This window comes from Panthera leo, chromosome A3 (assembly GCF_018350215.1).
Source record: "Panthera leo isolate Ple1 chromosome A3, P.leo_Ple1_pat1.1, whole genome shotgun sequence".
NCBI lineage: Eukaryota > Metazoa > Chordata > Mammalia > Carnivora > Felidae > Panthera > Panthera leo.
Genome location: NC_056681.1, coordinates 22,867,380 through 22,880,993, shown reverse-complemented (window position 1 = coordinate 22,880,993; position 13,614 = coordinate 22,867,380). Strand labels below are relative to the sequence as shown.

Genomic DNA, 13,614 nt, shown 5'->3' with positions numbered 1-13,614 from the left:
GAGGCCCAGAAAGGAAAGGTACTTGCCTAAGTTTGAGACTGGTATTTCCTGCATGGTCCTGGATGGAAGATCTAACCAGTCCAACTGCCCTGTTTTACAAATGGGGAAACTGGGTCATAGTGGTTCCACTTAAATGCCACCCTCAACCAAGGCCTTGTCCTGTCCACCCAGTCCTGAGGGTGTGCTCCTGTTATTGACTCACTGGGAACTCTGTTCCAGGCTGACCATCATTGATTCATCCCAGTTGGAAATGATGTGCTAATGGGCTTATTGGCTTCTGTGATGTTGGAGCCTCTAGCACCTAGCGCAGAAGTCACACTTGGTAGACATCTGTTGAGGGACAGAGCAGGTTTTTATAGAGGGTCTATTTTTGATGTAAGAATCCTCTGCTAAAGTAAGAGTTGGACAGTACTGCCCTCAGACCCAGGTGAGACAGGCCCTATCCTGGACCCCACTCTTTAGAAGGCTCCTCCTGGGGGGGGGGGGGGCGCGGGTGGCTCAATGGGTTGAATGTCCGACTTCAGCTCAGGTCATGATCTTGAGGTCTATGAGTTCAAGCCCCACATCAGGCTCGCTGCTGTCAGTGCAGAGCCCATTTTGGATCCTCTGTTCCCTTCTCTCTGCCCCTCCCCTGCTCACTCTCTCCCTCTCTCTCTCTCTCTCTCAAAAATAAATAAACATTAAAAAAAACAGAAGGCTTCTCTGGCCCTCTTACAGCTGTGTTCTTCCTTATAGGCAAGAATGTTCAGGGGCCAAGGGGACATGCTCACTCAGAGCCATACTCTGGATACTGGGGACCCTGGAATTCCCTACCCAAATGAGCTCAGGCCTGCTTCCAGGGCCAGCATGGGATCTTGTGGGCCTCCATTTGTATTCTTGTCCTCCACCCCAAAATGTTAAGGGTAGGCCAAGAGTCTTCAGTAATCCTCCCAGTCCTGATATCTGTGGGGGTCTGGAGGACACTCCTGGAACCCTGTCCCCTCCAGATTCAGCTGATTATTCTCTGTCTTCTCTCCCTCAGGACAGCTGCCGCCCGGGAGAGGCAACCCGGGCGCCCCACTAGGGCGACGGCCCCTGCCCCGAGGGCTGGGATCATGAAAGGCCTCGGTGACAGCCGCCCCCGCCACCTCTCCGACAGCCTGGACCCACCACATGAGCCCCTGTTTGCAGGGCCTGACCGCAACCCCTATCTGCTATCGCCCACGGAGGCCTTTGCCCGCGAGGCTCGCTTCCCTGGCCAGAACGCTTTGCCTGGGGATGGTCTCTTCCCACTCAACAACCAGCTGCCACCTCCAAGCAGCACCTTTCCCCGCATCCACTATAACTCCCACTTCGAGGTGCCGGAGGAGAGCCCCTTTCCCAGCCATGCCCAGGCCACCAAGATCAACCGGCTGCCCGCCAACCTCCTGGACCAGTTTGAGAAGCAGCTGCCCATCCACCGCGATGGCTTTAGTACGCTCCAGTTCCCCCGTGGTGAGGCCAAGGCCCGTGGTGAGAGTCCTGGCCGCATCCGCCACCTGGTCCACTCAGTCCAGCGGCTCTTCTTCACCAAGGCACCCTCACTGGAGGGCACGGCAGGCAAGATTGGTGGCAATGGCAGCAAGAAAGGTGGCCTGGAGGACGGCAAGGGCCGGAGGGCCAAGAGCAAGGAGCGGGCCAAGGCTGGGGAGCCCAAAAGGCGTAGCCGCTCCAACATCTCGGGCTGGTGGAGCTCTGATGACAACTTGGACGGCGAGAGTGGCGCCTTCCGCAGCAGTGGCCCAGCCTCTGGGCTGATGACGCTAGGGCGACAGGCGGAACGCAGCCAGCCACGCTACTTCATGCACGCCTACAACACCATCAGTGGGCACATGCTCAAAGCAGCCAAAAACACCACCACCGAGCTGACTGCCCCACCACCCCCTCCTGCACCCCCAGCTGCCTGTCCCAGCCTCGGGGTGGGCACTGACACCAACTATGTCAAGCGGGGCTCCTGGTCCACTCTGACCCTCAGCCACGCCCACGAGGTCTGCCAGAAGACCTCAGCCACCTTGGATAAGAGCCTGCTAAAGTCCAAATCCTGCCACCAGGGTCTAGCCTACCATTACCTGCAGGTGGGTCCCTGCCTGGGTTAGGGGTGGGGTGAGGACTGTGGGGAAGGCACCAGTTCTGAGAGCCAGCTGTACCACAGATTTACTTGGAAAGTCGCTTCACTCTGGGCCTCTGTGAGTAAACACTGTGAAATGGGTGTCTGGCAGTACCTGCTTAATAAGAGGATTCCTTCCACTGGTCACGCTTTCAGCAGACATTGATTAGGGTTCTTCTGAGCCCAGCCCAGAGTAGGAACGAAAACATGCACCTGCCCTCTAGAGGACAAATCTGGAAGCTGTGCCATCCATCCTCCTCACAGGACCAATTGCATAGCGTTCTAATCGCCAACTTCCTGCCTGCTGTCCGCACCAGACCATGGGCTCCTTGAAGACAGGGACCACATCTGATGCAGCTGTGTGTCCCTAAGGCCCAGGACAGGGTCTGGCAGAGAAGTAGTGCTCAGGAAATGTGAGAAGAGAGAAGGGTAGAGGAACAGATGGACATTTAAGTGAACAGAGCTAGAAATAGATGAGACAGAGCCCCGATTATCAGAATGCTGGGAGAGAATGATGCATAAACAGATAGTCATGTCAGTGTGAACAGAGTGTAATGGAGATCAGCATGGAGGGCTTCAGGAGGCCCTAACCCAGCTTCAGCTCAGGACTAACTTGCTTCTTTCAAATGTTAATGTTTATTCAGGCACTTATGCATCAACGGCACACTCCTGGAAAGTGGCAGAAGGCTCAGAGACATCTTTGTTGCTACACATCCCCTGGGGCTGTCAAGAGCAGGGCCAGTGGCTATGAACTGGGCACAGTTCCTGGGGGCAAAGCCCAAGCTTGGGTGGAGGTTACAGAAGCAGATTTCAATACCCACCAAGATGGAAGGGGCTGCTTCTGTAGGTAGTGAGTGCTTCATCCTGGGGGGTATGCCAGCACAGACCTGGTCCGCCTTTGGGAACACATTAGATGCATTTTGAAGCAGATGAACATCAAAGTCTGACAAAGCCCTGAGTTCTTGTCATTCTATATAAAAATTCCAAAGACAGAGACTATGGGGGGAAAAGCTATTTTTTTTCAATAGCAGGAAAATGAAATCTAGGCAGTATTTTATATATTTAAGGCTTTTGTGGTTCTCAATCCACTTCCTTAGTTTAGAAACATCAGAAAGGATGGTGTGTGACCTGGCTCTCTCTCAAAATGGTGTGGTTTGGTCTGATCATGTGAAAAGGCTTCAGAAACATCATGAAAGGATGGCCCTGCAGGCCCTGGGGTTTGTGCTGCCTGCTTGGGTCATGGGAAGTGGGTGGGGGGGATGCTGGGATAGCAACAGGTTTTAAGCAGGAATATAGAATGTCACCTTCCCAAGGGACAGATGGAGGTAGGGAAGATGGGAGATAGAATGTGCAGGCCCTAGTAACTGGCTGGGCAGTTAACTGGGGGTCAAATGGGACAGGGGAGAGTCCTGGGGTGGGAGTCCCAGACAGGAACTGTCCCTTAGCTGAGAATTGGCCACTGGCAGTACAGGCATCTAGAAGGATGTGGTGTCTGTGTAGGTGTGGTGATGCTGGGAGTGTGCATTTGTGCATGAGGTAAAGAATGGGTATGGTGTGGACACTGAGAAATGTTTCTTACCCGGACATCTGTGGTGAAGCGTATAGAGCCTAGAGAGGTTGTGCACTCTGTACATGTTGAGGCCAAGACACAGTGAAGTAGGGTCATGTTGCAGTGTGTCCACGGTGTAGTGGTTGCTTACTGTGTTTGTGAGGACGGGTGTGAGTATGCTCTGTGTTCACGCCGTGTACTTGTTTAGGGGCGGGCACGTGGCGAAGTGGAGGCTGTGGGGTGTGTCCTTGGTGAGATGGGTGTGTGGGGGAAGGTATGCTTGCTTGCTCTCTGAGATATGTGGACATGGCAGGGTGGGTGCACTCTGTGCTTGGGCTGAGGCTCTGCAGGCACTAAGATGTGTGTACTCTTTGATCATGAAGTGCACGTCCACTGTGTATACATGTCAGATGGGAAAACAGCCCTTTTTCCAGGTCACCACCTGGCTGCCAGACTCCCACAAGCCTCTCTGCACCCTGTGCCTTGGCTTACCCATCAGTGAGATACAGGATGTTGACTGGCTCCAAGAACCCTGCCTCCCTACTGATGTGCTGGTGTCATCTGAGCAGTCCTCCCTGCCCCCATCATAGGACAGGCTCTTGGTGCCAGGTCTGAGGACCTCTTTCTGGCCTGATGTTCTCATCCGTGTAGTGGGATCATAAACTATCCTCTGAGATAACAGAGTGAAGTGATAGGAACACAGTGGGTGCTCAGAATCGGGGAGCTGCAGTGGATACCATTGTGATCTTATAGGCTGGGCCGTTTGGCCGGGGCTCACCCAGCCTGGGATCCATGGAGAGAGAAATCTGAGGCCCGATAGGGGCAAGGATTTGCTTAAGGCCACACAGTGAAGCTGTGGCAGAGCTGTCTCTGGAACTTAAGTATCCTTCCCAGCCTGGGGCTCTGCCCTGCTGCCAGGTGGCTTCAAAGGCAGTACCCAGCATGGAAGGCCAAAACCCTCCGAGGTGGAGAGCCGGGGAGCTTCAGGGTCCGGAGCACCATTACCCAGGTGATGTGCCCGAGGCTGGGCGGCCGGCGGCGCGCTGAGGGTGTGCGCTGCCCCCCACCCCTCGCCACCCTCGCTGAGGCCTGTCCGCCCATCCTCAGGTGCCCGGCGGCGGCGGCGAGTGGAGCACCGCGCTGCTGTCCCCGCGCGAGGCGGACTCCGCGGCCGAGGGCCCCATACCCTGCAGGCGCATGCGCAGCGGCAGCTACATCAAGGCCATGGGTGACGAGGACAGCGACGAGTCCGGCGGCAGCCCCAAGCCCTCACCCAAGACGGCAGCGCGGCGCCAGAGCTACCTGAGGGCCACGCAGCAGTCGCTGGGAGAGCAGAGCAACCCCCGCAGGTGAGCGCTCTGCCCCGCCTCCTAGAGCCCCGCCCACAGGCAAGCGCCGCCCCCCGGAACGCCGAGTACCAGCCCCAGGATGTCTCCAAAGTCCTGCCTCCGGGGAGCCCCGCCCACAGGCTAACTTGCCCTTTTGGGAGCCCCTACCGCTCGTGAGCTCTTCCTTCCCTGGGAAAGCGTCCTTCGCTCTCACGGGCTCCGCACACGGGCAAGGCTAGTCCCTAGATGAGCTCCTCACAAGTACGTCCCACTCCTGGGAACCTCGCTTTCCTCCGCTACGGGCCCCTAGGAAAGTCCCACCCCATAGGCGAATCCTGCCGTACAGCCAAAGATCCGGGTGAACCCGGGCTCCCAAAGATCCAGGCCCCCTGGGTTAGCCCTCTCCCAGAGATCGTCATCCTTAGGTTGGCCCTGCATTTGATAAGGTGACTCTGGAGAACGCTGTCATTTGTTGAACCACCCCATAAGCCCCCAACAGTTAAGTCCCGACCACAGGTGAGCCTCATCCTTTGGTAAACAATAAGGAGAATCTCTCTAGAGTGGCCCAGGTAAACCCTGCCCACAGGAGTCACATGCCCAGGTGAGTTACACTCCCACAGGAGAACTGTGCTAGGGAACCCTCTTCTTCAGGTTAGGAGAACCCTGCCGTTAGTGGGCCCACCACTTGTACCAGCAAGACTGACCAGGGAAGGCCAGAGACCCCTCTGCCCTTGCCCCTGTAATTCATGCATGTGGTGAGCTCCAAGACTGAGGAGGTGGATATATCCCTAAGTCAAAGGGAGATAGATAACCTTCACCTGTCCCATCACCCTGCCTAGAATTCCACCATTTGAGCTCCATCCTGTTGCTTTAAGACTTGGAAGAATTAATGAAAGTGTGAACAAATGAGATGCATGCACACAGAAAGCAACAATTAAAATGTTAGATGTGAGGCCTTCACATGCAGAAGTTACCATGGGAATCAGAACAGAAAAGGGGGGGGGAGTTACAGAAAAGCCCATCACTAAGTGCAAACCAGGTAAAACTTAGTAGAGCAGTTTTAGAGTCCTTTGAGGAAAAGAGACTAAAGCAAGTCAGAAACAAAAAGAAGAGTTAAAGGAAACAAGCTTAGTTCTTCAACTACTAGGGGCGTGAGCCAAGGCTTCTGGGAAGACTTTGACAGAGGGAAGAAAGCAGTAACATAGCACTGATGCAGGGAGGGGCAGTGGCCTCAGAGAAGCCAAGTCTCCTTGGGACAGGGATTTGCTTAAGGGGTGCACAGTGGGACAGAAGGCAAGGAATGGTCTCCAGGTGGGAATTCAGGACACCATTGTCCAGTCCCAGGTCTGTCCCTCTCTGAGTCTCAGTTTCCCCATCTTTAAGTGAGGGGGTTAAGCTGGATGATCTCTGAGACACTTTCTAGTACTGAGATCCCACAGCTCCGTGAATGACCAATGGGCACTGAGGTGGGAGAGGTGGACAGGACCCAGGTAGAGACCTTGAATGAGAGGGAATTAAATAATACAATAGTAGCAATAGTTACGGGCACCATCTGTTAGCACTTGCTGTACTCTGGGCTCTTTACCTGCCCCAGTGCACTTTAATCTGCATTACTGAATCCTCAAGCAGGCAGGCACATTGTCATCCCCACTTTATAGGTAAGGAAACTGAGACATAGGCAAGGGGTTATGATTGCCCACGGTCACCCAGTGAGGAAGTTGGATTCCAATCCAAGCTCATCTGTGTTAAGGCCTGAGCTGTTGGGTGCTTGAATCTTCACCCCAGAGCAGTGGTGAAGGAGGAACCCAGGGTCAGATGTGAGAAAAATTGAAGAGCCAGGGCCATGGGAAGTGGTGAGTCTTTGGGAGGCTGGTGGAAGCCATCTGGATATCATGTGGAAACTGATATCTGGAACCATCTGGAAACTGATGCCCTTTGGGCAGTTCTAGCCTGAAATCAAGGCTCTGAGCCTTGACCTACCTACTCCATCCAGCCACTGAACTGGGCTGGTATGCTCTGCCTTGGGTTTGAGATGGTCAAAAGTGAGCTTGTGCTGCCACCTTGCGGCTGCAGCAGACATGACAGGTGGGGACCACCTGCACACTCCAGATGCAAGCCTCCAAAAGCTGGGAGCTCTCCCCATGCTCCTTGACCCTGACACCCACCTACTGTCCTTCACTCACCAACACTACACAGGCTGGCAGTGACTTCCATTTTTCCCTCTGCCACTGGATGACCTTGGCCAGTCTTCCCCTCTGGGCCTCAGTTTCCCAGGCTGAACAATGGGTGTGCTGAGCCCTGTCTGCCCCCCACCCTCACCAGGAGTCTGGACCGCCTGGATTCAGTGGACATGCTGCTGCCCTCCAAGTGTCCGAGCTGGGAGGAGGACTACAATCCCGTCAGCGACAGCCTCAACGACTCCAGCTGCATCAGCCAGGTGAGGGTAGTGGGTAGCCAGATGGTCAGTGGGTGTGAGAGCTCTCACCCAAGAGGACAGACATCCAGGATCAGCCCCTGTTGAGCAGTCCCCAGATGTCCACACTGTGCTTCTGTTTGGTCTTTGTTCCTGAAGCTGCCTGTGTATGTATGTCTGCCCCACTGACTGTCCTGTGCCTGGAGAGCAGTCACAGGGCCTGACATTGCATGAACTAAGCTGAGAGCCCTGAGGGAGGGACCACACCACTGCTATAGACCCAGGAGCCCTGAAGAGAGGTAACTGGAAACGTGGGTTTGAGTCCCAGTCTTGTCACTGATAGTATGAACCCAGGACAAGTCACTCCCTCCCTGAGCCTCAGTTTCCTGATTTACCACAGAAGGGTGACAATTCCTATCTCAAAGGTTGTGAGGAATTAATGAGATAATGAATGTAGTGTTCTCAGAAAAGGGTGCCTAACTTTATGGTTATTATTGTTATTTTGCTGTGTGACCTTGAGTAAGTTGCTTCTCTACTCTGGACCTCCAAGGCCCACCGGCTCAGTGGAAAGTTGGACTTCCAGGGTCCAGACACCTCTGCCACTAACAGCAATAAGCATACTGTGCTGTACTTTTTCATTCTCATAACCACCAACTCCTTGAACCCTCACAGCCACCTCCGGGGGTGGATGTGCTTATTACTTATATCCCCATTTCACAGATGAGGAAACTGAGGCTCAGATAAGTGAGGCCACACAGCAAGGAGAAGGCAAAGCTGGGCAGGGATCCGGGGCTGTCAGACCTAGACCCGGACCCCAGCCTCTGACATATGCACAGCACTTTAGGGTTTCCAAAGGGAGGATCAGCTAAGTTTCAAGGGCTCCCCGCATGGTGTGGATGGGGAGGTGAGGCCTAGAGAAGGCAACACCTGCTGGTGGTAGCAGAGTGAGGCAATGGAGGCGCCAGGTGCAGACCCAGCCCCCTCTCTGGGCAGGAACAGGCCGCAGGTCCCACTGTGTGTAGCCCCATGGCCCAAGCTTGCACCGCTTAGACCTGGAAGGCTTTTGGACCCCAGCTCCTCACCACTCCATTGTTCCTCGCCTGGCCAAAGCCACCCCCCCACCCCGCTCCAACCCCAGCCCCCTGCCCACAGCACTGTCGTTCCCAAACCAAGGAGACTGACCTCAGACATGGGGAGGAATGGAGCACCCCGAACTCTCTGTCCCTGCCGTCCTCATCCAGGCCCCACCAAATTTCACATGAACAGTTGCCCTGGCCTCTAGGCCTGTCAACTGCACTCTGTTCCCAGTGGCCAGAGGGAGCTTGTGAAGGATGTAAGGCAGATCACACCACATTCCTGTTCCACACCCTCCATGGTTCCCACCTGCCCTCAATGAAAGCCAGACTCCTCACTCAGACTTGTACGGCCTGCCTCTCTCTCACACAGGATCTCAGACTTGCTCTGTCAGCCACGCTGTTCCAGCCACACTGGCCTCCTTTCTGCTCCTCACACACACACCCAATTCCTGTCCTGATTTCTGCATTTGCTGTTCCCTCTCCCAGGAGCACCCCTCTCTCAGATATTTGCTCAGCTGGTTCTTCTCCGTGTTTCTGGTCTTGGCTCAAATGTCACTTCAGGGGAACCTGCCCTATGGTTTTCTAAAGGAGCCCCGAGGGCACTGTTCCCTTACCCTGCTTCATTTTCTTGACAGCACTATCCTATCTGGAATTATATCTGTTTATTTACTTGGTGTCTGTCTCACTCTTAAGACTGGGAGCCCCCTGCAAGTGGGGCCTTGCTGTGTGGTTCCCCATGGCGTCCTTGACCTCAGCACGAGGCACAGGGCACATAGGTGTTTGCTGAATGGGTGGCTTCCCTCCCTGTGTCTCCCATCCTACCATGTTCTCTTGTCCCTCAGTCTTCCTCTTTGTATCTGTCTCCCTCTGTTTTTCTCTCTCCTCATACACATTTTTCTCCGACTCCCTCTGGTAGGTCCCACATCCATGTTTCTCTCTGAGTCTTCCTCTCTCAGACAACTCATCTTCACCTCTGCCTGGCCCTGGCATCTGGAAGGAACACTTTTGTCCTTTGGCTACACAAAAGAGCACATGGAATCAGCCAGGCTGGGGATGCCACCAGGTCTCTGCCACTGCCCTCTGTCCAGCCCAGCCCTCTCCTAGGCCAGGGCCCTCTGAGCTCTCAAACCCTTACCCCTAGAAGATTGAGTGATCCAAGCCACATATGTGCCCCTAAAGTCAGAGATATCCCTCTGGCTGTGTCTCTGAGGCCTTGACTCCTGCCAGAAGGAGCCCCCTTCCCACCAGGCACTAGGATATGTAGGCCCTGACCAGGGAAGAGAAGTCTCTGGGTTCTGGGCCTAATCTGTAGATCTGGGGGTGGGGGAGCCACCTGCCTAGGTGAGAGGCAGCAGACAGGGCATCTCCCAGGGGCCAGACCAAAAGAAACATGTGTAAACAGCAGATTACAAATCGTCAGTAGCACCCAGCCCCAGAAGGAGTGAGCCTCCCATCCCTGAAGGAAGCTAAGTGAGACCTCCTAGCACCTAGGCCTCAGCCAGTCTGGGGAGGTTAGACCAGCCATCCACTAGTTCTCTTGCAGCTGAGCCTGAATCCCCTACCCCAGTTCCCACCTTTGGTCTCCCCATAACCCTCCCCCTCTCTTTCCTGCAGATTTTTGGACAGGCCTCCCTGATCCCCCAGTTGTTTGGCCATGAGCAGCAGGTCAGTATGCTTGCCATTCTCTTGTACCCTGATCCCAGAGTCCAGGGCTAGGCCTGACCCCTGGCATCTGAGTGGTCTTAGCCCCTGCCCAGGCCAGAACCAGGAAACAGAGCCAGCACCAGGAAAGTCACGTCCAGTGAGACCCACACTCTTCCCTGACCTTCCATTCACTGGCCCTTTCACTTCATTGTTCTGTGCCTCAGTTTCCTCTTCTTAAAAATGGGAAAGAATGGGCTAGTCCTATGGATGGGGGAAGAAATAATCCTGGGATAAGAGAAAGCATACCCTGAGAGTCTTCTAGCTAGGAGACTTTTATTTGGACAAGTTGATGGCCGCGGGCTGGTGGTATTGGCCACCTTTCTTGGGCTCCAGCAAGACCTTTAAGTATGTTGGGGTGTTGGCATGAATGCAGAGACTTTTCAATTTTACAAAACTTAGTGGAGGTGGTGCCAGTCCTGGCACTGTCTGGTTGCCCTAACGGTGCCCCCTTCCCATGCACACCCATCCTGCCCCTGGAAGTGGCCCTCTCCTCCTTCCCAGGCCCCAGCCCCAAGGCCATAAAGACAGACAGGAAAGGTGCTCCAAGCTCACCCCCTCATTGCAGCCAGCAGTGAACAAGGGACCTGTCCAAGGGGCAAATCTGGGCCTGGCCCCTCATCTCCTGACTCCAGCTATGGATGCCTCGTGTGCCTCCACCCTCATGTCATGGTTCTTGTCAAACGCATTATTCCAGAGGGTCTTTGGGGAGCCCACAGTGAGCCAAGTGACCTCCTTCTCCCCTAACTTCCACAGGCTCGTGGTAAGGATCTGATGTGTTAACATACAAAATTCCAGGGCATTCCCTGCACACAGTATATCCTCAGCGATATACATACCAACAGCCCTGACCCATTGGCCTGCCCTCCAGAGCTTGTGAGCATCTTAGCCAATATTTACAAATCCTTGTACTCACCTCACAGAGCTGCCTATAATAATAGGGACAGGTCACCAGGTGCTCACTCTCCTGACACTGTTCTAAGCATGTGATATGAATTATCTCATTTAATCTTGACAACAATCCTATGAAATCTGGTCTATAATTAGTCCCTATTTTATAGATGCGGAAACTGAGGCACAGAGCAGTTAAGTGACTTGCCTACATTCATATTACAAGGAAATGATGGACCCAGGGTTGAAACTCTGGCAGCCTAGTTCCAGAGCTATGCCATGACTGCAGTCCCTAAGCAAGACCTCATTGCCCTTGGCAATCACGAGGGCCTTTCAGTGTACTTCAGGTTATACCTGTGGAGGATAAACACCTATCTCTTGAATACCCACTCTAGATGAGTTTTGGGTATGCCACATGGCCTGCATTTCAGTTTATCAGTATTGTCCGATAGAACTTTCTGTGAAGGTGGGAATGTTGTGTACTACACGCTGTCCAGTAAGATAGCATGAGCAAGTGAAATGTAGCCAGTGTAGCTAAGGAACTGAATTTTTAATTTAAATTAATTTACACCTAAATAGCCACACATGGTTAGCCGCTACCATATTGGACAGCACAAATTTAGAGCTTTCCAAACATATGCTGCAGATTGGGTGATGATCCATCTAGTCGTTTTACCTGATGCAGTGCCAGACAAGTACACAAGCATCCCATTTCATTTAGATAGGAGACACTGACCCAGAGGATAGTGATACTTGGAGGTCACACAGCCAGGTCCAAGGCAGAGCTGGTCCCAGGCCCAGCTCCATCTTTCCTCCACATGGTGCTCAGTCAACTTCTGCCCTCTCCCTTCTTGCGTAGGCCTCCCCCAGGACTTCCATTCAGTATCCATCCTTTGCCAGCTGACTCCTCAGATTATACTGTGTGGTCTCCAGTTACCATCATGCCCTGAGACCTGGGTCAGACATACCCTTCCAGGACCCTTGGAGAGTATATGGATGGTGGGCCCCTGTATGCCCACACTCTCAACTGCAGATCTGTAGGACCTTGGATGGCCATCTCTAGAGAGACACTTAGAAACCACCTAAACAAGGTTGAACTGGATGTGAGATGGCACATAGCATACACGTCCCCATTCTCCATACTGCCCATGGCAGACATCACTAATCAATCCTCACTGCCACTACCCTTATTCCAGTTTTATCTTCTCTCACCAGACTATTGGATCAGCTTCATCTCTGGCCTCTGCCTCCATTCCAGACTCCCTTCCCAACATTCATTCTGTACCACAGGGCTACATTAATCTTCCTTAAATTCACATTTAGAGTATTGATTCAGCCACTTCCTCATTGGGTACACCTGGCAAGTATCTTCCCCTCACTGGCCCTCAGTTTCCTTGTGAAAATAAAGGGATTGTACCATACGATGGTAAATATCTAGCACATCTACTGCCACTTTCCATTCCAACATTCAAGGTAGACATTACTAATTGATTATAGCCTTCTTTCTGGCTGAATTCAGATGTGACCTCAAAACCTATCAATTGATCAGTATGGACACACAAGATCTATTAAGTTATCCTTAACATTTTGTCCTGCATTGTAGACATGGGAAAATTGAGGTCCAGAGAAGTGACAGAGGCTGTATATATTTCTTAAGGGTTCCATCTGCCCACCCAGTACCTTGAGTGACATGGGAGGAAAGGGTGGGCTCACTTGAGGCCCCACAGACTCTCCAGCCCTGAAGCTGAGTCACCCACCAAGTGCCCAGTCCCTCCAGAATGGGCACTGCTGACCCCTGACGCCCGCCTTTGCCCGGATAGGTACGGGAGGCAGATCTGAGCGACCAGTATGAGGCAGCCTGCGAGTCGGCCTGCAGTGAAGCAGAGTCTGCAGCAGCGGAGGCACTGGACTTGCCGCTGCCCAGCTACTTTCGCTCCCGCAGCCACAGCTACCTGCGGGCCATCCAGGCGGGCTGCTCGCAGGAGGAGGACAGTGTCTCCCTGCAGTCCCTCTCCCCCCCGCCCAGCACTGGAAGCCTCAGCAACAGTCGCACGCTTCCGAGTGAGTACTGAGATGAGGGGGTTCTTTTTGTTTCTCACACGGGGACCTGAGGACAATTCCTGGTAGATCAGATGCGGGGAATGCCTGGGAAGAATCTATGGTGGGCTAGCCAGGGCTGGAGGGATGGTTAGGGGCAAAAGCAAGAGGCGTTGAGACTGAACTTCCCACAAGCTGGCAAATTGGAAGTCAAATGGAGGTCACAGAGGCAGATGTCATCACCGGCAGTAGGGTGAGGGAGTCACAGACTGCTTTCGGATACTTGGATGTTAGGGACTGTCCAGACCCTGGCTCAGAGCAGCCACCTGCTGGTGGGCAGGGCTTACTGCAGCCCTGCCTCCCTGTTGGATTAGCTCAGGTAGACAATAGGTGAACCTATCTGGAGGGTTAGAACCTACAGGCAAGAGGATGGCATCTGCATGGAGCCTTCTCAGAGGGGTGAGTTTGTAAGTTTCTCTCATAGTCACAGAGAC

The 13,614-nt window shown here is 53.6% G+C and overlaps 1 protein-coding gene across 3 annotated transcripts in view; it reads left to right on the top strand.

Annotated features, from left to right (window-relative positions):
• The first annotated feature begins 1,045 nt into the window (after positions 1-1,045).
• Positions 1,046-13,614, top strand: part of DLGAP4 (DLG associated protein 4) — an 85,044-nt gene continuing 72,475 nt past the window's right edge. The window contains exons 1-5 of one of the 3 annotated variants that reach the window (XM_042931044.1): positions 1,046-2,093; positions 4,782-5,023; positions 7,325-7,439; positions 10,106-10,156; positions 12,904-13,144. In XM_042931044.1, the coding sequence (XP_042786978.1) occupies positions 1,095-2,093; positions 4,782-5,023; positions 7,325-7,439; positions 10,106-10,156; positions 12,904-13,144 (1,648 nt within the window). In that variant the 5' untranslated portion in view covers positions 1,046-1,094. Of the gene's footprint in view, positions 2,094-4,602; positions 4,684-4,781; positions 5,024-7,324; positions 7,440-10,105; positions 10,157-12,903; positions 13,145-13,614 lie in introns of those variants that run through there. The other 2 variants (XM_042931039.1, XM_042931040.1) reach the window with 2 other exon arrangements.